At 37.7% G+C, this 25,558-nt stretch overlaps 1 protein-coding gene across 3 annotated transcripts in view; it reads right to left on the reverse strand.

The window, feature by feature from the left end:
* Positions 1 to 1,199: 1,199 nt before the first annotated feature.
* LOC120770858 (sphingomyelin phosphodiesterase) overlaps positions 1,200 to 25,558 on the reverse strand; it is a 33,053-nt gene continuing 8,694 nt past the window's right edge. The window contains exons 2-7 of one of the 3 annotated variants that reach the window (XM_040098472.1): positions 8,253 to 8,464; positions 6,943 to 8,191; positions 6,626 to 6,879; positions 6,261 to 6,555; positions 4,930 to 5,115; positions 1,200 to 1,702 (exon numbers count right to left, since the gene is read on the reverse strand). In XM_040098472.1, the coding sequence (XP_039954406.1) occupies positions 1,645 to 1,702; positions 4,930 to 5,115; positions 6,261 to 6,555; positions 6,626 to 6,879; positions 6,943 to 8,191; positions 8,253 to 8,328 (2,118 nt within the window). In that variant the 5' untranslated portion in view covers positions 8,329 to 8,464 and the 3' untranslated portion in view covers positions 1,200 to 1,644. Of the gene's footprint in view, positions 1,703 to 1,744; positions 2,107 to 4,335; positions 4,427 to 4,929; positions 5,116 to 6,260; positions 6,556 to 6,625; positions 6,880 to 6,942; positions 8,192 to 8,252; positions 8,465 to 25,558 lie in introns of those variants that run through there. The other 2 variants (XM_040098471.1, XM_040098473.1) reach the window with 2 other exon arrangements.

The raw sequence follows: 25,558 nt of genomic DNA on the forward strand, positions 1-25,558 counted from the left end.
AATTGAATGGCAATATGTTTTCGAGCATAATTTAGCTTAAGGCCAAAAGTAGTTATATCTGCACACATCTACTCCTAGCCCTGTATACCCGTTTCAATGGCATCCGACATCTGAGTTGACTTGAAAGTTGATCAAAATATGTGTCATTTTAATAAAATTTTATTTATTTTTTAATATTTGGGTTGAATATGAATGAAATCGGTCAACATCTAAGCCTAAACATCCATTTCCTTAAGGTAATAATTTTCGATCCTTCGCTTAACCTTTTTCTTCAGTATTCTAAACAATGAATTTAATCCCTTAATGATGCTCAAATGATGGAAAAATAATAATTGATTTTAATATATGATTAATAATTATTAAAATTTATTATTATATTTTACACATAAATTAGCACAAAAAAATAACGTGTCTGCTGTGAACTCCCCTAATGCCAAAACAGCAAACACATTGGCTACCAAACTGTTAGCGCATGCCGTGTATGTCTTAGCTAAGCACGAAACTTTTTCATCTACAGTACGAACAAAAACTCAAAAAGCTTTAATGCCAATTGAAATGCAAATATTTAATTTAAAATATATTTTTATTCATTTTGTTATTAAAGCTACATTAATATAACTTAAAACGAGTATATGCACATTGATATTGCATATGCTTTGAAACTAACTGTATGAGTGTATTTGCAGGTGTGCGGGCTATGCTTACTTTATGACTGTGTGTGTGCGTTTACGGTTAGCTTTGACTTTTTAAGTTAAAAATTACGTTTAACTTAAATTTTACAGCTAAGAAAGTGGGCGTTTTTTGAAGCAAACAAGTTCCGAGTATTCGAGACAGCTTTTTTTGTTTAATTTATGTATGTATGTGTGTGTGCGTGTTCTTATAAATATTTGACTTTTCATTTTGTTAATATTGCTGCTTTAATGTACTACTTAAATATAATTATACTTAATGCTAATAATCACATAACTAATGTACATACACTAGGGTGGGTAAAAAAAATTTTTTTTTAAATCTTTTAAATTTTTTTGTAATATTAATTTTCGATCTTAATAATGATTTTCGATCTTTCGGATTTTTTTTTAATTTAAAAAATTTTTTATTTAACAAAAAATTTTTTTTTTTGAAAATAATGTTCGAAATGACGAGAAAAAAATTATTAAAATAATAGTTGAAAGTTTTAAAAAGTTTAGATATTTTTACTTTATTATGCATTTAATATTTTTTACTGTTTTCATATATTTTTTAACGGTATCTAAAGTTCTGATACAATTTTAAGCTGAAAAAACATCGCTAGACGCCAGTTTTCGGAGCTCATTGTTGAGATCGACAACCAAAATTTCTTAAAATGAATCGCCAAATTAATAAAAAAAAATTACCCACCCTAATACACACACACACTATTTTATAGCTACAACCTAAATAATTTTTATAATTAAAATATTTTATAATAGAAATTTGCATATGAGTTTGTTCTGTTTGCACTTTTACAGGAGAAATTCTCTCAACTTGCTACAGTATGTACAGCTCTGGTCCCTCTCTCTCTCTCTCGATTTCAAGTCCGCGCGTTGTATATTCGTTTTGGCCTTTTTCTTTTATTAGGATACTAACAGGCTTACATCAGCTATCGCTGGCGCCAACTCCGCTTCAGCCGAAGCCCATCAGGTACTTGGGCAGGTACGTGATGGACGAGATCAGACTATAACTATAGATTTGAGGGGGATTGCAGAAGAAATGTGTAAAGCGCTTTTGTTGGAACCCATTTTTATTTGTCTATTTGTATTTGTAATAATTAAAAGTGTTTATAGTTTATATATATACATTTTATATTCACAGTTTGGTGCGTTGGTTGCACGAACTTTTGATTTTCAAGTGCCCATAAACCGCGGCATAACGCGCCACCAGCCACCATAAATCATATCCAAAATCCAAATCCATTTACAAAATTATATCGAATTGTAAAATTATCCAAAATTAAAATTACATAAAATTCTAAAATAAAAAGCAAGCCGCGTTTTCAGCCCACCTTCACCCGCTCAGCGTCTAAATATGTAAAGCACATCGGGCACTCGCCACTTTTCGGTTGTGGTCTCGGCTGTGTTCTCCTCGCTGGCGAGTTGCAATTTGTGCCGTTACGCACCGTGTTTTGTGTTTAGCCAAGTAGTATGTTTTGCAGTGCATATGTATGTGTTTTTGTTGTTGTTGTTGTTCCAAACACCGTTTTGTTGCATAAGTGCGTTTATTGAAGCATAATTAATAAGTAAAATGTGTTAGTTTTGGGTTAAAATGTGGGCACTACTTTTAAGGGGCTATATCCACTACTCTTTGGGGAGTTATATCTCTGTATATTGTGAGTTATATCCTCTGGTGAATGTACAAAAAGGCGATTTTCTTATTGCTTATATAGCTATTCCGAATATATTGGCGCTGAACCGGCAAAATAGTTTGGGAGATATCAACGAATTTGTAAAAATATTTTTGACTTTAAACGAGTTCTTCTCGAAAAGCTGTTTTCAAAGTCGGAGAGGAAGCTTTCTGGACCAAACGGCTTGAGCTTTCACACAACCATCTTAGACATATATTTATCAGGTAATGATCGAAGAAATAAAGTTTTGGATAATAATTTCGTTTTTTTAATGGGTTACATGGGTTTCACGGTCTAAAATCACGACTTGAATTTTCACACTTTTTTTCATACTTTTATCGGGTAATGATCGACGGAGTAAAGTTTTGGATTTGGGTTTCACGGCCTAATTCTCAAGTTGGACCAATCGACTTAAATTTTCACACGACTTTTTTTAGATGAATTTATCAGGTAATGAACGTGGGAATAAAGTTTTGGATATTATTTTCGATTTTTTAAAGGGTTACATGGGTTTCACGGTCTAAATTCTCAAGTTGGACCAAACGACTTGAGTTTTAACACGAACTTCTTAGATATATGTATTATCAGGTAATGAACGTGGGAACAAAGTTTTGGATAATAATTTCGTTTTTTAAGGGATTACATGGGTTTCACGGTCTAAAATCACGACTTGAATTTTCACATTTTTTTTCATACTTTTATCGGGTAATGATCGACGGAATAAAGTTTTGGATTTGGGTTTCACGGCCTATTTCTCAAGTTGGACCAAGCGACTTAAATTTTCACACGACTTTTTTTAGATGAATTTATCAGGTAATGACCGAGGGAATAAAGTTTTGGATTATAATTTCGTTTTTTTAAGGGGTTACATGGGTTTCGCGGTCTAAATTCTCAAGTTAGACCAAACGACTTGAGTTTTCACACGATCTTCTTAGATAAATTTTTCGAGCAATGATCGAAGGAATAAAGTTTTGAATGTTACTTCAGATTTTTTAAGGGGTTACATGGGTTTCGCGTTTCCGAGTAATACCGATCTTAATGAAATTGTATAGAATTCTTCGAGAAATAATTTACAAGGTCTTACACGAAGAAATTTTTTGTTCATTACAACTGTTATATTTAAAAAAAAGTCGCGAAATTTTCGACAAAATTTGCAATTTTTTGTAAAAACGTCTGTCAAAACTGTGAAAAAAAATTTTCACATTTTTTTTTGTTTTTCCTTCTTCCAATACTTTATTTTTGGTTATAATTAAAACATGGTTTTTTTTCTTTTTGCTTATGATGAGCCTGTAAGAAGTTCTGTAGTAAACGCTGAGGCCAGCTTTTTTCTGAAAGACTGCCGGAAAAGACAGCAATGGCGGAGTTTTGAATATTTTTCTTTCAAAATTGCATAATTTTTTTGCAAAATATGTAGCTTTGGCATAATAAGAAGTTTGAAAAAATATTTAATTTTTTAAATGAAAAAATTACTAAAAATGTCTCACTTTTTGCTCGACGAAATCCATGTAACCCCATAAGCCACTACAAAAAAAAATTAAATTAAATTTTTTTTTGGTGTCCCCACTTGTTCAAATATCAGAATATTGACTAGTTAGTCGATCATTCGTATTCATCTATAGTAATAATATGTTTTTTTAGTTTTCGGTTTTGAGTTAATTTTAAGAAGAAAAATCTTTTTCTCCTTTTTTCGGCAATCCGCTGGAGTTCGGTTACAAGTTCAAGGTAATCCAAAATTTCTTAAAATTAATCGCCAATTATTAAAGCACTTAAAATGCTTTCAATGCATATTAGGTTTTAATTATTTATTAAAAAAAATTTTTTCTTCAAAAAAAAATTCGCAAAAAAAATTTTTTACTTGAAGTGGATATAACTCCTTAAATGAACTCATTCTACGTCGCGCAACCGTAGTTGTCGCGGAAATAGTTAAGGTGTATACGATGTATAAGCGATTAGCGCTAATTAAACTAAATTAATTAATTAAGTTGATTTTTTAATTTATTTACAGGTACTTAGTCACTAAAAATGTTCGAAACAGCTTCATATGTGTTGGTAACAGCGGAAACACTACAAGATAAGCAAAGATAAGAGATAACAGATTATGTACAATGAAAAGCAGCTGACAAGCAGTGGTTAGTGGCAGAACGAGAGGACAATGGACACAGGAAAAGAATTTGAAAATTTTAAGTTTTTGCTTTTTTTATGAACTATGACATATAATAAGAGGCTAGATAAGGTTAAAATAGGATAATAAATAGGGTAATATATAAGGTAACATATCGGGTAAAATATAAGTTAATAAAGATACATAAATATAATAAAATTTTATATATAAATAAAACGCTATAAATATGTACAAAGCGTAAGTATGAACACAAGATCCACTGATGCTACACAAATGTGCTACTTACTACCTTAAAACACTAATTATGCAACATTTTTTCCAATATACCAACATTTATGTGCCGATTTCAAGACAATGCACCAATAACAATTTCACCAAACAAAACTTTTCTCATTAATGTTTAAGTACATAACGGTAATGCATTCACACAAAAAGTTTTACGTACGAGTTCGTCAAGCCGCGGTACAGCCATGACTTCCAGGATTTCGACGAGCCGTCGTCCACCTTCGCCTCGACGTCTTCACAGAAATGCCGTCGGTCGTGCGAACGTCCGCTCTTGCAGTCGCACAACATACGCTTACGGCATTCGGCGTCACATACCGGCCGTATGGGTGAGTTCTTCCAGTAGTTTCTGCAAAATGCAACAACAATGTTGAGTATTTATGGCAAAAGAAGTAAGTTTTCATTTGAGGTTAATAGTAAGGCAGAGTTGTATTTGTTTCGACGAAGAAGAATATAATATTTTCTTATAAGAGAGGTTTTCGGGTAAACTATTTGTTACTCATTGCATGTATATCCGGTTTATACACGTTCGTGAATTTATGCGACGGTCAGGAATTCCAAAGTCTCGGTTAATATTCATATAAGGTCTAGTAAACATAAATCTTTTAGTAGAAGTTTCTTTTAGCAGACTTAAATTGATCCGGTTTAGCTCAAACATTTGGCCTTCATCAAGGTAAAAATATGGAAAAGTCGATTTTCTTCTCTTGAGGTATATTTTTCACCAGCAAAATTGTACGTCATAAGTAGGAAGTGTTAGTAACGACCTAAAGCCAGATCCGGACCATAAGGTGGATACATAAGAAGCTCCCAACCAAGCTCCTCGGAGCATCTATCGAGTCACTATCGATGTGGCAAAAGACTGGGGCTGCCGAGGCTTCTCTTGAGATGAATTTTTCTTTAACAAAACCATTCGCTTTAAACACGAACAGACAATAAACACTTTATGCCAGGTTTGTTCTATCAAAAGATGTATAAAAACCTCTTAACCAAGCTCCCGGAACATCTGGCTAATCTTTATAGATGTGTGCAGTCTCTGAACGATTGCTTCCTTCAGACGGTCCGACTGATGCCAGTACAGGTCCGAGCTAGGAGTGTGACCGTAAGGGGTTAGCTCATGATAGATGATTATCTGCCAAACCCACCAAACGCATAACAAAACTTTCGGTACAGTCTGTTGTTCAACCATGGTAATCGCCAGCTCAAGTTATGTAAATGGGCATAAGCAGTTTTGGTGCAATTCTTAGCTCCTAGGCGATTGAAAAAGTGCTTACATGACGGTCGGACTCGACGGTTTTCATTAATTTATTGATATGTACGCCAATTGGCTTTCCATTGTGTGGTGCAACTTTGAGATAAAATTTAACGGAACAGAATCGACGAAACCAAAGAAATTGCGTTACTTTGCTCTTGGAGTGAAGGCTAATTACACAAATCTGTGGTCATCAAAATCGGTTCCATCATTCTTACTTTAATTTAATGACCAATCTCACTTACTTGTAATACAAATCAAATAATTCTTGATTATTCGCCATCTCATCGATTAGGTTGCTCCAGTCCACAGGCCTAAGTGCTTTCATATTATACGCCGCACGTGTCGTATACAACTTATACCATATCGGGTAGTCGTAAAGGTTTGCCTCCTTCAAATTCATGATCCAAGACTCGTGATCCACGACTAGACGTGTGGTCGTGTCGTGGTCACCATCAACATAGTACACACGATAACCCGGATTTAGATCATAATAGGGTGATACCGATGGTCCAATATATGCTATACTTGTGGGATGACCTGAGAGCGTAAACCCGTATTACTAATAATTTGACTTCATTGGCAATTAATTTATTTTAAGACTACTCACTAAGGTCATGCGGATCGTAGAACATTTCGAACTCGTCAAAGTGCGTGTGACCGTAGAACTGTGCGGTAATTGTGCTCTCGTAACGCGAAATGATGCGATAGAAGTTGCGAGACCAGACCTTCAAGCAATCCGGATGACCTGGCGGTATGTGACCGATCACATGTACTTTCTCGTTGGAGAACTCAGCGCTTTGCAGCTCATATATGAACCATTGCAGCTCCGTCGCCGGATCTGTGGAATTGAGCAGTAACCACCTTGAGGATAAACCAATTTAGTACAACAAACCGGTACGATTTTAAATTAAAGCTTTGACTCACCAATTTTTATTATTGCAATAATTCATGTTGAGCGAAATAATACGGAAGCCCGGCCGCACGAGTACCGAATAGAAAGCGCCACGTCGCACAGTATGCGAGACACTCTGTGGCAGCCAACGACGCCACTGCACATCTAATTCATCATATAACCACGATATAGAGATGTCCACTTGGTTCACATACGGCGGCGGAAAGCTGTTCACTGGCGCACTTTCGTGATTGCCCAACGCCGGGAAGATCGGTATGCCGGGAAACTTTTCCGTCATTTGGCGTACAGTCTCCTTGATAATCTCCAAATTCTCCTCCTTCGTTTGGTTCCAAACGTCATGTGGCGGCAGATCGCCCGTCCACAGTATATAGTCAATATCTTTGTGCGTATCGGCGATATGCTCCAACATATTATCCACCGTACGTTTCGGCGTATCGCACTTGCGGTAGTCGCCCCACTTACCGGCCGCATCGTTCGGATTCGAGGGACGTCCGCTGCTCAATCGGCAACATAACGGCTCATTGCAGTTAGCATTGGAGCCTTCCACATAGTGCGGATCGTAGTGTGTATCTGAGATGTGTAACACTTTGAAGAATGGCGCTGCCTCTTTTGGCATACCGACTTCGGCAACCGGCGGTTTAGGCACTGGCGGAAATATCACTTCCCACTCATGGTACGGATTGTAAACATCACCACAAGCGTCGCCGATCACAAAACTGCAAATCTCATCGGGGCCGAGATTGACGCGCTGCAGCACATAAATCACTTCACTGCCGAAGAGTGTCGAGACGCCCTCACACACGCGTGGACTTTGTATGTTGAGGTTAACGCAAAATTCGTAAATCAACTTGATGATTTGCGCCTCGGTTTTGCCCGCGCGTATGTAATGCTGCAGCAGTCCAGCGCCGGCCTTGCAGGCGGTACATGAGACTTTGGACATTACGCTGTTCTCGATCTCGAACGCCACCTGCTTGAGATTGAACAACTTCAGCGCCTTGTCCACGAACGGTGGGTAGCTAAGCCCATCCGGTGTAGTGTCATACCACAGCATGCGCGCCATTGTGTCGTTGCGTTTGAGTTGACGCAAACGCGCCAAAAACTCTTCATCGCTCTGTCCCGGTTCGGCGTTTGTGCGGTTCGGAAACTTTTTCAGTTCGACGTGCGGCGTTATGCTGCGCGGCGCTGCATGGATTTCCCAATCGTCTTCCGGCACAGTCCAGTTGATCACCTTACGGTTGCTGTTGAAGATGAAAGGAAAGCCTGCAAGCAGAAAATTTCTATAGTTTTCAAGGTATATAGGCGCTTGGCTGTGTGAAGTTACCATATGCCGCTGGCAGCAGTAAAATCGCAGCCGTTATAAGCAGGCACCATTGGAAACTGTGTTGGCGGGTTGTCATTTTGCGCGCACTTCTACTCCAACTGAGCCAACCGCTGCGTGTCACAGCCGTTAATATGTTCAAGCTGCTATCGTCTAAATCTCGTTGTGGGGTTGTCGGTTCAGGTAACTATGCTATACAGCTGCATACGCGCCACCTTTTAAAGCGGAATAAATAGTAAATCACAGTTAGTTAGAATCCATTGTTTATAAATATAAGTGCTTTAAATGTATTGATAACGCAATGCAAAAATTAATTCTCGTGAAATTTTCCCGCTCATTCATTCTAATTACCAAAGTTTAATTGGAAACGTGCAGCAAGGCGCGCAATTAAAGTTCAAAGGAAACTTGCTAAAACAAAAAGTGTTCGACTAAATATACGAGTTATAGAAAACCAATCAAGCACCGAATGGGTGCTGAGCACTGCTTCACTTGAAATTCAGTTGCAGCGTTTACTCAAGTGACGACGCTGTCCGGCTATCTGCTCGCTTCCATTCTCCCCTCAAACCCTCTTGCAACAATGCTTGTCCGCATCATCGCGCTGTTACATAAGCCAACTTAACTACTGGACCGCTAAGTTAATGCGCCGTCATCAATTGTCTGTTGACCAGATGCTGGCTGCATCAGATCGAGAGCGTTGATGCGCCTGATAGGCAGTGCTGCCACCACAGTTGCTCAAGTGGCTGGAGGTGCGATTTCCGTAAAGTTTCGGTCTGCTTTTCGTACTATTTTTCCTACTGATTGCCGGCTATGGAGTGAAATGCATAATTTCGGTTGCAAGTGAAGAGTGCTTAAACGGTAAATGATTATTGAAGAACAGTTGACCTAAATAAAATTGTAGGTATTGTGAACTTTTTGGGTGGCAGACAGTGCTTGAAGGGGAGTTATATAAGTGCACTTATGTAGTACATATTTGTTAGCGAGTTTCGAAGCTTATGCTGTAGAACGTTCTTAAGAAGTTGCTGTCAGTGAACATTTTAGTGCTTGAAGGAGTGATCGCACTAGTTTACTGAAAGATTTTCGATATATTTCAACAAACATATGTACAAGGCTGAATAGTTTACATCGTTTTAGACAAATATACATATATAAGGCTAAGTGAAAAGCTATCTAAAGATCCAAGTGAAGAAAATACAGCAGCCGTAACTGAGAGCGAACACGAAGACCATGGAGAGTCGATTCCGCATCGTTCACAGCAACTCTAACTGATGTAGGGAACGACTTGGCGGATTTTGCGTCGATATCTTAAATTGCTAAAATACAGCTCGTACAAGAACTGAGGCCGCTCGACCTACACAAGCGACATCGCTTCGCTCTGTGGGATCTTGAAAAGTTCCAAGAAGATACAACTTTTTCGAGCCAAATTTTTTCCAGCTGATGCCCATTTCTGGCTCAATACATACCCATTGAAAGAATAATTGTCACATTTGGAACAAAGAGCAACCTGAAGAGTTTCAAGAGTTCCTATTTCATCCAGAAATAACAACGGTTTGGTATGGTTTGTGGGCCGGTGGAATCATCGGTTCATATTTCTTCAAAAATGATGACGGTGGGAATGTAACCATCAATGACGACTGTTATTGCGTCATAATAACCGACTATTTGATGCCAATCAATGGATTTATTGAGAGAACACTTCGATGCGCACATAAGTTCAACTATTGGGCCGGTCGATTGACCACCAAGATCATGTGATATCACATGGTTAGACTTTTTCCTGTGGTGATTTGTAAAGTCTAAAATCTATGCGGACAATCTCGCTTCGATTCAGATCTTGGAGGAAAACATCACGCGTGTCATTCGCCAGTTACCAGTCGAAATGCTCAAACGAGTCATCGAAAATTGGACTCAACGGATGGACCATCTGATACATAGGCGCGGACAACATTAAAAAGAGATGATCTTCAAAAAATAATAAGTTTTTGTATTTTTACTTTAAAAAAGTAGGGAACCTTAAAATGGAGCAAATAAAAATCAGACTCTCTAAGTCCAACGTTTCTCGAACTCGGCAGAGCTTTGTTAACAGACGTTTAAAGCATAATCTCAAGGTGTGGTGGCATAACCCATGGCTAGCAGCGACAAGCTCTCGAGAACCCTACAAGAGGAAATAATTTATTGATGCTCTAAGCCTCAGTATGAGATACAGGAATTGATGATGAAAATCTCATATTGTAAAAATGCGATCGGGTTACTCTATAAGGCCTTGGAATTATATGATTTTGTACTAAAAAAAAAAACTTCACAGACAGTTTTGTGTATACGTGACTCAGTACTACCTTTGGCGAATCAAAAGTCATAGCCGAAACTGAGTTGGCCGCCTCAACGAATTAGTGGTAGGCTCAGAGAACTTTGTCGATTTGTTAGTGTCTTAAGATCTAGTATACAGACGTTATAGATACCTCAACGGACTGGCGTACTTAGGTGTCCAAGTCAAAATTCTGTTATGATCGATACCTTAAACTAACCAGACTTATTTTTCACCAGCAAAGAAAAGCTGCTAAAAATCGTAGTAGTGTCTATGGTCCCAATAGAGTAAGAACCAATCGAAAATTTGATTTCGTCGATACCATTCCAGTGACTTTGATATCAAAGATGAGCTGCTTTATGGATGGCCTTCTATCGAAAGTATCGAGTCCAACTATTTCGATCCCCAGGATCTAAACATTGTATAAACCCATTTGGAACCATTTAAGTAAAGCTGGATACAATTAAAATCTCGATGTATGAGTGTCATTCGAGATAACGTAAAAAATACCTCATGGACTGAATTTCCACTTGAGAATCATTGCTAAATCTCAAGAAAATCGATATACCTGGTGATGATATAGACTGGTGATGAAAAATTGGACACTTATGACAAACTCAAGCGAAAACAAACGTGAGTGATCCTCGGTGAGCTGGCGAAAACTATGACGAAGCCAGGATTGACGGTCAAGAAGGTTTTGCTATATATTTGATGGGAGTGGTAGGGAATTATCTACCTTGAGTAGATCTCCTACGGCCCAACTCTTTATTCGGAGTTGTGTTATCGAATATTGGGCCGTCTTAAGGCAGCAATCGCCCAGAAGCGGCCAACTTTGTTCAATAAGAGAGCAATCGTGTTCCATCGGGACAACGCCTGGCCAAACACATCGATAGTGAATCGCCACAAGCTCACGGAGCTTAGTAAAGAGGTTCTTATGCATCCATCTCATAGTCCAGAACTGGCACCAAGTGATTACTACATGTCTAAGCCATTTAATAGATATTACATCTACTACCAGAAAAGTATGTAATTAAACGGGTATTTCCGCACCGTACATTTATTGATAATTACTGCAGTTTAGTCAGCTTTAAAGACGTAACCACTGGTGACCTAAACTATAGAACAAATTTGCATAAATCCCAGTCCTCTCTACGAGAGAAGCGCTCAGCTTCGAATGTGCCGCATTCTCTTCTAACAAAATGCTTCTTAGCGGTGATTCTAAAACGAGCGACAAAGAAGAAGATGTGTTCAATCAACACCAGAAAAATTAAACCGCAAAGTTAGCCCACAACAGGTGTTACATGCATAAACAATCAATTTCGCAATATAAACACCGAACGGTGGCGAAAAGAAGAAGAGCGCGCGTAGCTGTTCAATGCCAGGTGGATGGACGGCTGCTCGCACAGCTACACTTGACCAACATACATAGACACACACAGACACTTGGGCAACGCGTTCGCTGGCATTTGATGGATGAATCGCCTCTGACGGTTGATTGAATTATATTTTAATGGTTTGCATACTTTTGGATATTTTACCGTTTTCGCTGAGAAGAGCAGCGGCGAAAATGTGCACAATTGTTGTGAGGCTTTTGTGGTGTATATTTTTGTTGTTGCAAATTGTAATAAAGTTATCTTTATGATAGCTTAAGCGAAATAATATCTTTCTTGGATTTTTCTCAAATGATAACAAACCAAAAGCTGCCACCTGTTTGGAATTTTTAAGCTAAAAAAAAAAAAATAATAATTATAATAAAGTAATATTCAGAAATTAAGGAGAGGGAAATATTTTCAGGTGTTGCCTAAAAGTTTTTATGTTTTTTTTGTCAAACAAAGTCACTTTATTTGCGTTGAAGTCTGGCTATATTGATGCTGGAGGGAGGTCTGAGCTGATTGCATTTAGTACTAAACTATGATCCGGATCATATTTTCGCACAATTTCATGAAGATAACTAAATTCTGATGATATAGTTAGCTTTGACTGACCTTACTCTCTTCTTTATTGGCGTAGACACCGCTTACAGCCGAGTTTAAGTAACCTAGAATAACGATAATACTTTAAGTATACCAAATTTCCGACGGACTGACAATAGAAACTACATTTTCAGGTTTTTTAATACAAATATTTATAATTGTCTTCAAAAAATCAACACAAACATGCCAACGATTAAACCAATTTTTAAAATTTCCCATACGCTTGTTATAAACCTCGGTTGGTATGGCCTTCGGTGCCTTCAGCGAACTTTGGTTATTTGCGGTTTCGGCGCGTTAGTTAAGCACCATTCACTATATTGTTGTATAGCATCGAATCACTATTCATAAACCCACGTATCGACACCAGTAATGTTGAGTTTGATGAATGAGGAATTGTCGTTTACGTTGTCCAACATTTCTTTCTTCTTTTTTGTGATAGGCTCAAAGCGCTTGCCAATTTCTAGTCTAATAGTCCATAAAGTCCATAAAGCAAGTTTAGGTATCACAACGATCTGGCGTTCTAGCTATCCAAGTGAGATCTCTTTTAGAATCGACTACAAAGATACAGGTCTTTTGGCTCAAGTCTAGCACTGACACGCTTTATTCTCAAAACGTTAACCATAAAAGCTAAGATATGGAGATGCTCTGCTATACTTGTAACTCTCATGACCATACGACGATTTTCAATCACTGTTTATTTAACCTTTTCGATATTATCGTCATTGACAGAGGTAACAGAGGTGGATGGACGGCTTGCATGAGACAAGTTTTCCATGACTACACGACCAACACTGAGAGATTTCTGCTACTAAAAAAATATATATTTTTCTTCGTGCTAAAGTAGATTCCAAAAACCACTTCTTCAACGTTTTCCGTGACCATAGCCATGAGCCATTATTCCATTTGTATTAAAATAGAGTAAAAAGTAAAGTGAAATGATTACCATATATAGGTGTGGAGCACTATGGACTCTTTCCGACGGTATAAAGTGTCAACAAAGAATATTATTTGAGCGTTATGCGTTAAAGTTATTCCTCTGAAACGGCCGAATTTATAAGCAAAACACTCTTGGTTCCTTCAACACGATAATGCAATGTCATACTGTCATCAGTTTTTTGAGATTTTTTGCCAAAAACTAGATTCATATCGTTCCCCAAACACGGTATTCGCCCGATTTGGCTCCATGCGACTTCTGGCTATTCAAGAAATCTAAAATACTAATGTGCGGACACTGTTTCAACACGATTGAGTGTATACATTCAGGCATCACATCGAGCTGGTGGGAATGGAAATTAACCGCCTGAGCAAATTTGTATTGGCTTACTATGTGTTTTGGTAATTTATAAGTTCGAACACAGGAGTCACAAAAGACTACATATATACATAAGTCAAAGTGCGATCTTTAATCAGCCATCTAACCTAACCTTACATATATGGTGTAAAGTCAAGAGGACACTTGAAAAACCTTATATTAGATGTGTATATGGGACCCCTACTCAATGAATTTTTAGCACAAGGACACATTATTATTAGAATGTAAAATGCTCTCTTAATATCAACATAACCACAGATTAACATTCAAGAATGTTCTTCTTAGAATGTGCTTAAATGAGTCACAATATAATAATTTGCCATAAGTTGCTTGTCCAGATCAATTGCGAATTCTATTACGGGCAATTCGAAGTAACCAATCCCATCATTAACCGAAACCTTTACGCAATTGCACCAACTTGAGTCACCAAAATGAGTCACTCCCGCTTATGTCTTAAGCTTTCATGATAGTTATCTTGCGTTTTTTTATAATTTAAACATTCACGAAGCGAACATTAATACGACTTTGCATTTTTTATACATACGAGTATTTTACTGAATAAATTTCATTCACTTGCTCATTAAGCGAGAGAATGGCAGCTTTTGTTTTTATTAAATTATTATGGATTGAGTGGTAAAGCTAAAAATCCGGAATCTAATATTAGAAGTTGTTTGTTGAAAAGCGTGGCAGAATTAACTGGTTACTACTTTTACTTTGTTGTTATCATATATGTAAGTTTATAGAATCATTGATATTATATTTTTATGACAACAGAAAGGTAAGGAAAGCCCTTTGCATGGCAGTTCGAATAGCAATTTTAATGCGAGTATGAATTCGCTGATTTTTTCTGAAAAAATTTCGACGCTGTAAGGGATCGGTAGGATAATCTTTATTAACATTTTTTTTTTTGTTTTTTTTTTTTCATTTTCTCTTCCCTTAGACCCTTAGAATTAATGTAGAAATCCACTTTACCATAGGAAGGTTTCGTAAAAGGCCCAAAAATAATAATACCGCTCGACGTTCGGAGCGCTCGGAGTGCACACCTCAAACTTTAAACGCGTTTTTCTCAAAACACACTTTTTTAAACTGGCGAACATGATTCCGGTCGAACTACTCACCGGATTTGCTTAATTTTTTTTAACGTTCACAAAACGCCTGGCTATCGTCCCTGCTAGATTCATAATTTTTATATTATTTATTGACAATGTATGACAAAATTAATGTAAAAAAAGTGGGGAAAAATTAAAAAAAAAATAAAATATTAATTACTTTTTTATTTATCAAATTTTTTTTATGATTTTAGTAGGAACGATAACCGTTCACGTACTTTTTAACAATAAATTGGGTTTTTGTGTTTCAGATGCTCCAAACTTGAGAAATCGTGTCCGCCAGTGAAAAAACGCATCTCATTCACCCAGCCATTTCTCCGACAGATGTCATCAAAAAATTCCGAAAAAATTTGTTTATACACTCCACGAGATACCTCATGATATGTGAAAAAAGTTCTATTGTGGAATAAAAATTTCTATGAAAAAAAATGTCAAGAAAACAGGCCAGATTACCCTGCTGACCCTTTAAGCATTTCGAGACTCCGCATGAGTATGGTACGTTATTATTACATGAGATATTGCATATTTCATTTTAAAATATTTGGACATGTAATATAAATACATATAAATATATATATTTATGTACATACTATTTAGTTATATGAAATCTTGGAAAATCTACCTTTACTTGGCGTTTACTTTGCATTTGAATTTGCCTTACAACATATCTTAGAGTATGTCGCTCTTTCGCCTCTAACGAATGGCACTCATATTCGCCCTTGAAAACTTAACACATAAAGTCGCTTGAACTATTTAACATCTTGCTAAAAAAATCCGGTTTTGGAAAGGCAGTAGCTTTAGTGCGCTCACTGGCATATAGTACATAGGTGTGCTCACTCCAATGACATATTACATACATACATTATATATACATTTGTTTATGTAGATATATGATTATATCATCTCAAACTAAATGAGAATTATTTGTTTCATTGGTTAGTTATTTGGCTGATAAGTGATAAAACCTACATATAAGTAGTAAGTGAGTAAAACTTGCATAATAACAACAGCTTCGAAATCTTTATTTTAGAAGGCCTATTCAATTTGAGAATGTGATTTCGGCAGTAAATTATAGTATATCCAAGTTCAGTTTATTTTGCAAAAATTTATTCCATATTGACCAAACATAAGTTTGAAAATCTTAAATTTGGCATATGGGAGATGGGGGTAGTACTGACCCGATTTTATCTATTTTGGGCTTTCCTACATATTATTAACAGAAAAAGATGCTCTCTGAGATTCATTAAGGTAGCTCACCTACCATCAAAAATAATATGAAGTAGAGACAACTGGATGTTTAAAATCTTGATATTAGTTGTATGGGTGATTGGGCTACATAGTTTCAACACGACTTTATCCATTTATCACGTAAAGTTGCACTCTCATGAGAAAAACACGCTCACTCAATTTCGTTAAGATGGTACACATATTGACCGATATATAAGGTATAAAGTCACCCGGAAGATCGAAAATAATTCTACGAAGTATACTATATGTGGACTATGAAAAGCATTCAACACATTTTTGACGTACAGACATACTCTTACTTAGAGTATGTGAGGGTGCTTTAGGACTTTCTATTTTAGTTTCTATAATTCGTTCACGTGGGAATGATTATTTTCAGTCGTTTAATGTATTGCAATGGGTGCATATTGGGTTCTTCAATAGGGTTATACAAAATTAGACCGATAGGGACAGCAAACGACGACATATTTTTTCCGCTCTTTTGACATTTCTCTCCAGTAAAGTTTTTCATATCATCATGGAAAGATATACGATGCAACAACGAGTCGAAATTGTTAAAATTTTCTACTGAAATTCGGAGTCAGTGGCCTCAACTTTAAGAACGTTACGTCCAATTTATGGTCGTCATAATCGTTCTGTCAGATTAACAATGAGCGTCTAGTGGAAAAATTTTCATCCACAGGCACAGTACAAAACGTTTCCGTGCCAGTGAGACAAAGAAGTACTCGTAGTGTCAGAATATTGCGGCCGCTGGCGCATCAATTAAGGAAGACCCAATCAGTCTCTCACACGTCGTTCACAAGCATTGCGCGTCACAGAGATGCCGTTGTGGTGAGTTTTGCGCAGAAATATCGGCGTACTTCCTTACAAGGTCAAATTGAGGCAAGAACTGAAGCCACTTGACCACCAGAATCATCGTATGTTCGTAATTTGTGTTGAACAACAACTTGGAAATTTTTCATCGAAAAATCATCTTTATCGATGAGACGCATTTCTAGGTGAATAGCTTCGTTAATAATCAAAATATGGATTATTGGTCAGGTAAAAATCCACACGTACTCTATGAGTCACCATTGCACCCCGAAAATATTACGGTTTGGTGCGGCTTATGCGCCGGCGGCGGCATTGGATCGTACTTCTTCCCTGAAGATCAAGTCCAGCACGTTACTGTGAATGGGAATCGCTACCGCTCAATGATAACCGAATATTTTTGGCCCGAATTGGATGATATGGACTTGGACAATACGTAGTTACAATAGGACGGCGCCAGAAGCCACACAGCGAATGTCACAATCAATTTATTGAAAATCAAGTTTGGTGAACGTGTTATCTCACGAAATGGCCCGGTCAAGAGGCCGCGCGATTTGACGCCATTAGCTATTTCCTATGGGGCGCTACGTCAAGTCTATGGTCTATGTCAGCAAGTCAGCGACGATTGTTGAACTTCGTACGAATATCGAATGTGAAATTGCTGCAGTATCGGCCGATTTATGCCTGAAAAGCGTCAAAAATTGTGTCCAGCGCCTGAACTTATGCAGGCGTGCTCGTGGTGGCCACGCAAAAGAAATCGAGTTCCATATATTATATAATGCCATCGAATGCAATGTTTTCGATTAAATGCGTTTTTTAGGCGTGGCTGTGGCTCAATTGCGCCCATCTACAATATCAGTGAAAATGTTTCATCAAAGAGAAAATGACGTGTGTGTAGTAAATCATTCATCCGAAAAACTGAGGAACACATACAGACAGCCGTACAGACGGACATGGCTACAACAGCTCAGACCGTCACGCTGATCACATATGTATGTACTATACATTTTTTAGGGTCTCGATAGCATACTTCTTGGTATTACAAACGTCATGGCAAACTTAATATACGTACATATGTATACTGACCAGAGTATTAAAAATGTAAATATAAGCAAAACATTTTCCATCTCATTCTGTTAAATAAAATTGTTTCACTTGATGCTGTAATATTTTTGTTAATTAAAACATTTATAGCTGAAATTACTCACCCAAAAGATTACATAAATAAATTCATACAAATTATTTAATATAGCAAAATAATGAATATTCCAATTAAGCGCATTCGCTTACATGCGAATCAATAGTTTGCCGTATCTTCGATCGGTAAATTAAAACACCAATTAAAGACTCACACTAATGGTGAACGGTTTTTGTACACTTTACTTTTCAAATATGCAGTTTTGACTTGTGTGACAATTAACAATTCATATATGGTATAATATCATTTTTTATATGGTCGATAGTCATGCTATGGACGAGAACAATTCAAAATCAGTGAATACTTAATTACTTCGGCGGCAAATTAGTTGGAGACAGCAACGCCACCTTTTTCGCACATAAAATCAACAGAGCGTGGAGCTGTAATTCGCTGAACAAAAGTTCCAAAAAAAATCAAACGATGTTAATATTTACAGCTTGCCTTTATTCAAGCAATCGTCACTTGCAATTTTAAATTTTCTATAAAAGTTCAATTTTTGTAAAATCATTTATATAATATATAGTATATATGAATATACGATCTGAGCAATATGTTTAGAGGCTGTAACGCTGCCTTGAGAAATTATTTATCTTGTGTGGCAAATAAAAAAGTTCTCCATGTAAAGATTCGATTGTTATCGTGCAGTTTCTATGACAGCTCTATGATAAAGAGTTCCGATATCGACAAATGAGCAGCTTCTTAAGAGACGTGTCCAAGATTTACGATTGATATCTCAAAACCTCAAACATAAGCAGTTTGACTCAGATCGTCATATTGACATTTTAGCATATCTCCACTCCTTTACACTAATTTTCGAAAAGCATTTCGGTATAATGCGCGTCTTTGCGCTCCTAGAGAAATGCTGATTCATTTGCGTAAGCCTTTGATTAAACATACATACACTCAGAGGAAATAATCTAGAGGCTCATGATCTTGACTTCAATTTGACTACACCATTTCTTGAAACTAACTAGACACCAAACTTTACACGCAATGTGTCTATATTTAGAAGTGAAGCTTGAACCGGCACAACGTCTTGTTGGAATTAGATACCGTCCGCGTCGATTTCATCAAATTCCGGGAAAAAATTGGTCATCAACGTATTATAACGCTCGCTATTGATGGTAGCGGCATGCCCTGCCTCATTGCGCAAAAAATAAAGTGCGTCATACCACAATCCGCACCAAACGGTAAACTTTTTTGGGATGCAATTGTGCTTCCTAACCACCCGAGGATTTGACTCAACCCAACAGCGACAATTTTGTTTGTTGAGGAAGCCGTTAAGCCATAGGTCTCATCTGAGAAGATAATTTTTCGATGAAAATCGTCATTGCCTTCTATCACTTCCAGCGCCTAATTGGCAATGTTCTGTGGACCTCAGTTCTTGTGCCAACAAAATTTTAGTTGTATACGGATGCAGAGTCAAATACCACCCAACTATCCAGAAGGAAGTCGAACCGACTGATTCGGACGGATCTCAGTACTGGCCTAAACGGCAGCGATATTTTTTTCACTACGGACTCTTCTTTGACAGGACTTCCACCTATCGTGGAGACTTAAATCATTTTCGACTTTTGAAATTATGCTTTGCACAACGGGCTCAGAAGAACGCCGACTGTGTCTTGCGCGATCAACTCTTACAGTAGCCACCGGAGAACGTGATTTTGCGTAAAATTCTTGGACCATTTCCAAGCGTCGTACCATGCCATGATGAAATGACAAATCTTTCTGAACACACTGACAAAATTTGACAAAAATCCGTAAACAAAGGTGGCCACCACGAGCTGTCAAACTCATTATCATTCCTATTGGTTGACGCGGTAAATAATTTACAAGGTCTCCGACGTTTGCTTCTGACTATTTCGAGCTTCGTGACAAACTAAAGAGTTCCTGTTGAGAGTATAACTACTATATCACCAATCACTCTGAAACACCCTGTATATTGTGACCCAAATACGCAACATTTTGGTGATTCTCTTTAAAAACATTAACGTAACTTTCCATCGACTAAATACCGCACAAAGACAGGAAAGTTTACAGCTGCGGCGTAAACTGAAAAATCGGCACAAAAACGAAGCGTCATCTTGGCATTCCTGTCGTTGCAGCTCGCTCGCCATAAAACTTTGTCGTTTAAACAGTTAATGCGTTTATATCACTGCACTCAATAAATTTTTTGCTGTTTTTGCTTGCTGCGAAAGGTGGCAGACCTTTGGGCTTTGATTGTCGCATTCGAAAACGCGAAAACACGCAGCACCGACGTACTTTGTTGATTATCAATTTTTGAACTCTCACCATTGCGCCGCTTTTTATCTGCTGCTGTCGAAACGATTGTAACGAACAAGTGAAGAAAAGAAATAATCTGCACTTTTTGCCAAATATTTCAACCGAAACTTGACTTTCACAAGTAGAATGTCTTTGTAATTGGCTTGCGGGCACTTCTTCAAATAACAGCGCGGTTTCTTATTAATTAAAAAAGATTACACTTGAGTGCAAAATTTTTGGAATGCATGTGAAGAAAGTATTTTCGATACTTTGGACCATCCGTATGTCCCAAAAAGTTCAGCAGCAGAGCTCAAGTTACTCAAATCTCATTTCAAATACAGCTGCTTTAAGCATGAATCAACTCTAGAATCTCTGGTGATCAAGCACCGAACTCAATTAAACCCAATACAACTTTTAACTGTATTTTGTACTCGATTGAATTTCCTGTTTTAACAGTGGACCAACCCTAGAACCCCTGGTGGCCAACCCGTGAACTCAGCTAGCCTGAATCTAACTTTAATTACAGCTATGCCATTTTCAACTGTCTTTTTTTTATGAATTGCCTTCTTCTGCCGCACCAACCCTAGAACTCCTGGTAATCAAGCACCGAACTCAATTAATCCTAATCTAAGTTTTAAACTGTATATTATTCCTGTGACCATCCCTAGAACCCCTGGTGACCAATCTTTGAACTCAACTAGCCATAGCCATAGTCATACTCGGTCGAATTTCCTTCTTTTATTGTGGACCAGTGACTTGAGCCGATCTGTTTACCCGTCTCTCTGAATTCACGCGATTAAGTCTCTCAGTGTTTGAAGTATTAATCTAAAATTAGGCATACGTCTTTTACTCCCTAACAAGCTTCTCATTTGTCAGAATCGCCGATATCCGACTACTATAGGATATATTTGCCATACAAACTGAACCATCGGATTTAAGTTCTTATACGGAAAAGTTTGTTATTTGATAAGATAACTTCACGAATTTTGGCGTGAGATATTTTCTAAGACAGTGGTGTAATCTGCGAAGAAATTGCTCTGATCGGATCCCAACAGCATATAGTTGCCATACAAACTGAACGATCGGAAACAAATGCTTGTATAGAAAACTTATTTATTTGACGAAGTATCTTCACGAAAATTGGCATAGATTATTTTTCAAAGTAAAGGTACAATCTCCATAGAAATTGTTCAGATCGGAGCACTATAGAGTTAAGCTGTCATACAAACTGAATGATCCGAAACGAAGGGTTGTACAGAAAACTTTTTTATTTGACGAGTTATCTTCACGAAATTTAAAGATTATTATTTTCCAAGGTAAACATACAATATCTGAAGAAATGGTTCAGATCGGACTACTATAGCATATAGCTGCCATACAAACTGAATCATCAAAATCAAATTTTTGTATGGAAAACTTGTTTATTTCACAAGGCATCATCACGAGGTTTGGCATAGATTATTACCCAAAACAGCAACACAATCTCCGAGTGTATTGTTCAGATTCCACAACTATAGCATATAGCTGTTCTCTTGTATTACTGCGACTGACTTCTTTGAGGAAATAACTTGTATCAAAGGAAGCCCAAAACACAAATAATTAATTTAAATTAAAAATTAATTTCAATCAAATTTCTTTAAGCTGAATGTGAAGTGTGCTCGCAAAGGCCATTGAAACTGGCATTTAAAGCGAAGCAAAGATAGATATTCGAATGTTCGGTTGTTCGCTTGTTCGTACGGGTACACTTTCACCTTCGCTTCGAGCGATGCGTCATTGACAGCATGCTCATAATTTACAATAGCAACGACACTAACAACAGTAACAATACCAACAAGCAAGCGCAAACAAGTAAACAAAATTAACTTTATCGGAGAGTTTGCCGCTTAACTCTTTCTTTTCAGTCAAGCGAATTGAACGCTAATGATAAAAAATAAAAACAAAAAACAACAAAAAAACGCAACATAAAAGGGTGTGTAATGGGCAAAATATTGGGGAAATGTGCTAAATGGCGTTAATGGTATACAACAATCGGAATGCCTTAAATACACGCGCCCTGCGCTACTTAAAAGCGCCAACGCATACAGAGCGTTGCGGCGAGAGAGCGGAAGGCGAAGTAGAAAATGCAGCTTTCGTTATTGAGCACACTCCAACAATCTTGTCTTGGTTGTGGCTGGCTACTGAATGCACCAAAATTGGTGTGGCGGGTCCAAGCGTGCTGCCGAAGGGGCATTGTTGCTTTTGTGTTGTTGTAAATGATAGCGATATTATGAAATTTACATAAGAAAGTGATTACCGAGAAAAGTTAAATGGAATGAAAATGAAAATGAAAGTTGTTGGAAAGAAACTGTGAAAAGAATTTTAGTTGTGCGTAGAAAGAAAGGAAAATTTATAATTACATTGGAGATGAAGCGACCTTAAGCGAGCGAAATGAAAATTAATGTGAGCGAGCGCAACTTTTTGTCGGTATTTGAATAGCATTATCATTGCCGAGTGATTTTTCGGTATTTTTTTTTGAATAATTTATACTGCTCCCCGTCTGTATACACAACAACAATACAATGAACTGAATTATTGTCTCAGCCAGTGATGCAATCTTCATTTCATGGGGGTGTTTTTTTACGTGGTGGGTTCCAAATCCAGCGCACAACCCTGGGAAGAAATGTCTCGCTTTCTCACTTTAGCTCGCCTTCAAACGAATGTTTGACCTTATGAGTGTGGCTTCAGGTCTGGAAAATCAACAACTGACCAGATATTCACTATGCGCCAAGTATTAGAAAAGACACGTGAAAAAAGGATTGACACACCAGATCTTTGTCGATTTCAAAGCTGCTTTTGACTGTACGAAAAGGAGCTCCAATTATGTCGCTTTGTCTGAATTTGGTATACCCGCAAAACTAATAGGATCGTGTAAACTGACGTTAAGTAAATTTTGGTCAGAATCGAGAAGGACCTCTCAGAGCTGCCCGATACCAAACGAGACTTCAGACAAGGCCACTACCTATTAGGGGACTTCTTCAATCTACTTCTGGAGAAAATAATTCGAGCTGCAGACCTAAGTAGAGAAGGTACCATACGTATATACTATAAGGGGATATCGATATCATTGGCCTCAACACCCGCGCCGTTAGTTCTGCTTTCTTCCGAATGGATTAGGCAGCGAAGCAAAAGGGTTTAGTGGTGAACAAGGCACGAGTCGAAATATCACCTGTCCCCAAACAAAGACTTGGCCCTCACATCACTGTTGACAGTCAAAACTGCGAAGTCAATGTTAGCCTCGGAATACAGTTCAGAGTAACTCTTGCCAACAGGCACAACTTCGGACTTAGTAGGCAATTGAAAAGTAAGCTTCTCTCGAGACGAGCAAGGACCAAACTCTATAAGTCACTCATTATTCCCGTCCTGCTATGCTGTCTAGGACATGTCGTCCCATTGGACGACAACACTCCAGCTCTGAAAGTATTCGACGCAGTATCTGCCGGGGGAAGCAGAGGAAGGGGAAGACCTCTACTCCGTTGGAAAGACCAGGTGGAGAAGCAGCGAAAAGGAAGAACGACTGGTTGTAATATCGGTTTTTGGGTGTGCTTTGGTTGGGCTCAAGGTGAATCAAAATCAGAACCTTTTTCCTTACAACAACAAAATTGTGTTTACAACAAATTAATCTTTATTTAAAAGTGTTTATTACTTCGAAGAGTAGCCTCGGATTGATCGAGTTTTATTGAATATGAGATCAAGCTGTTGAAGAGAAGTGTTGAAAGGTTTCGTCGACTAATTCTAGTCACAAATATCAAGATCAAAACGATTTCTTTGTAAGTTGTCGCAAAGCTCAAATTAACGGGCTTGCAACTTGAGCTTAATTGGTCCGACACGAAAAAAAGAAACTACCACACACATATTTATGATACATACACACTTGTTGTTCCAATGAAAGTGATATTTCCGCGTGTGTACAGAACTTAATTGCAATTAAATTTTATTTTCTCAGCGCCACTTTCATTCGCTTTTTTGCTTTAATTGTTTGCCTTGCGATCGCAGCGCGATAATCCAGCCCAGCGCTGCTCTGAGCGAATCACAAATTGCACAAATTGCGGATGGCTTTAATTTGAATCTAATTATTGCAATTGCTTGTTGATACCGTTACATATCGATGTTGCTGCCGATACACGATAGTCATACACACACACATACACAGCCATACATTTGCATAGCATTGTTTTGTTTTTGTTGTCATTTTGCGCATACTAAGTAGCGCAAGACTGTCAGTGGCGTATTGTCATCAGCGCAAGTTCTCGCTGCAACGGTGCGCGCAAAAACAGCAACAACATCACCACTATTACACGAGCTGCATTTAATCGAATAAGCGTAATTGGCGACAATGCCAAAGGCTCACACACTTCAGCACACACACACACAAACATGCATAGTTAAGCTCCAATTGATGTGCATACATGTATGAATATGTATTATATACTTACATGCATTTATACATATATACTTATACATATGTAAATAATGGTAGCAACGGCGATAAGCGTATGGCAGCTAGCTGGTGTCTGCAATCGGCAGGTGTGCTGGGTGTGTGTGTCGGTGAAATCGATACAATTATAAACAAATAAACGGAAAAAGTATTTGCTAACGAAACGTGAGTAAATCGCTGTTTGTCACTCGAATACTTGGGGGCGACTGCCTAATTAAACAGACACAGCCAGCGAATAACTCCATTGACACTGCCACCAACAAATGTATAAATATGTAAATGCGTTGGATTAATTGCAAATATGTATGTATGTATGAATGAATATTTTATAGTTGATTTGTGATTTTCTGGCAAAAAATTTCCTCGAGAAATATTTAAAGCGAGTACACCGCGAACTACTCTCTGAAGGGTACAAATGGACACAAGTTAGTTAGGTCAATCCAAAGGTCCCAGCCTGGCACATAGATGGCGCTGCTAGAATTAAATTCATATGTTTTTTAGTTAGCCCTAACCTTCAGTAGACGCGTGCATAAATTTGACAGCTGTCAGATCATCAGTTTGTGAATTATATTACTTTGAGTGAGGCAACCTTTTTATTGTGAAAAATGGATAAAAAGGAATTTC

Source organism: Bactrocera tryoni, chromosome 3 (genome assembly GCF_016617805.1).
Source record: "Bactrocera tryoni isolate S06 chromosome 3, CSIRO_BtryS06_freeze2, whole genome shotgun sequence".
Taxonomy (NCBI): Eukaryota; Metazoa; Arthropoda; class Insecta; order Diptera; family Tephritidae; genus Bactrocera; species Bactrocera tryoni.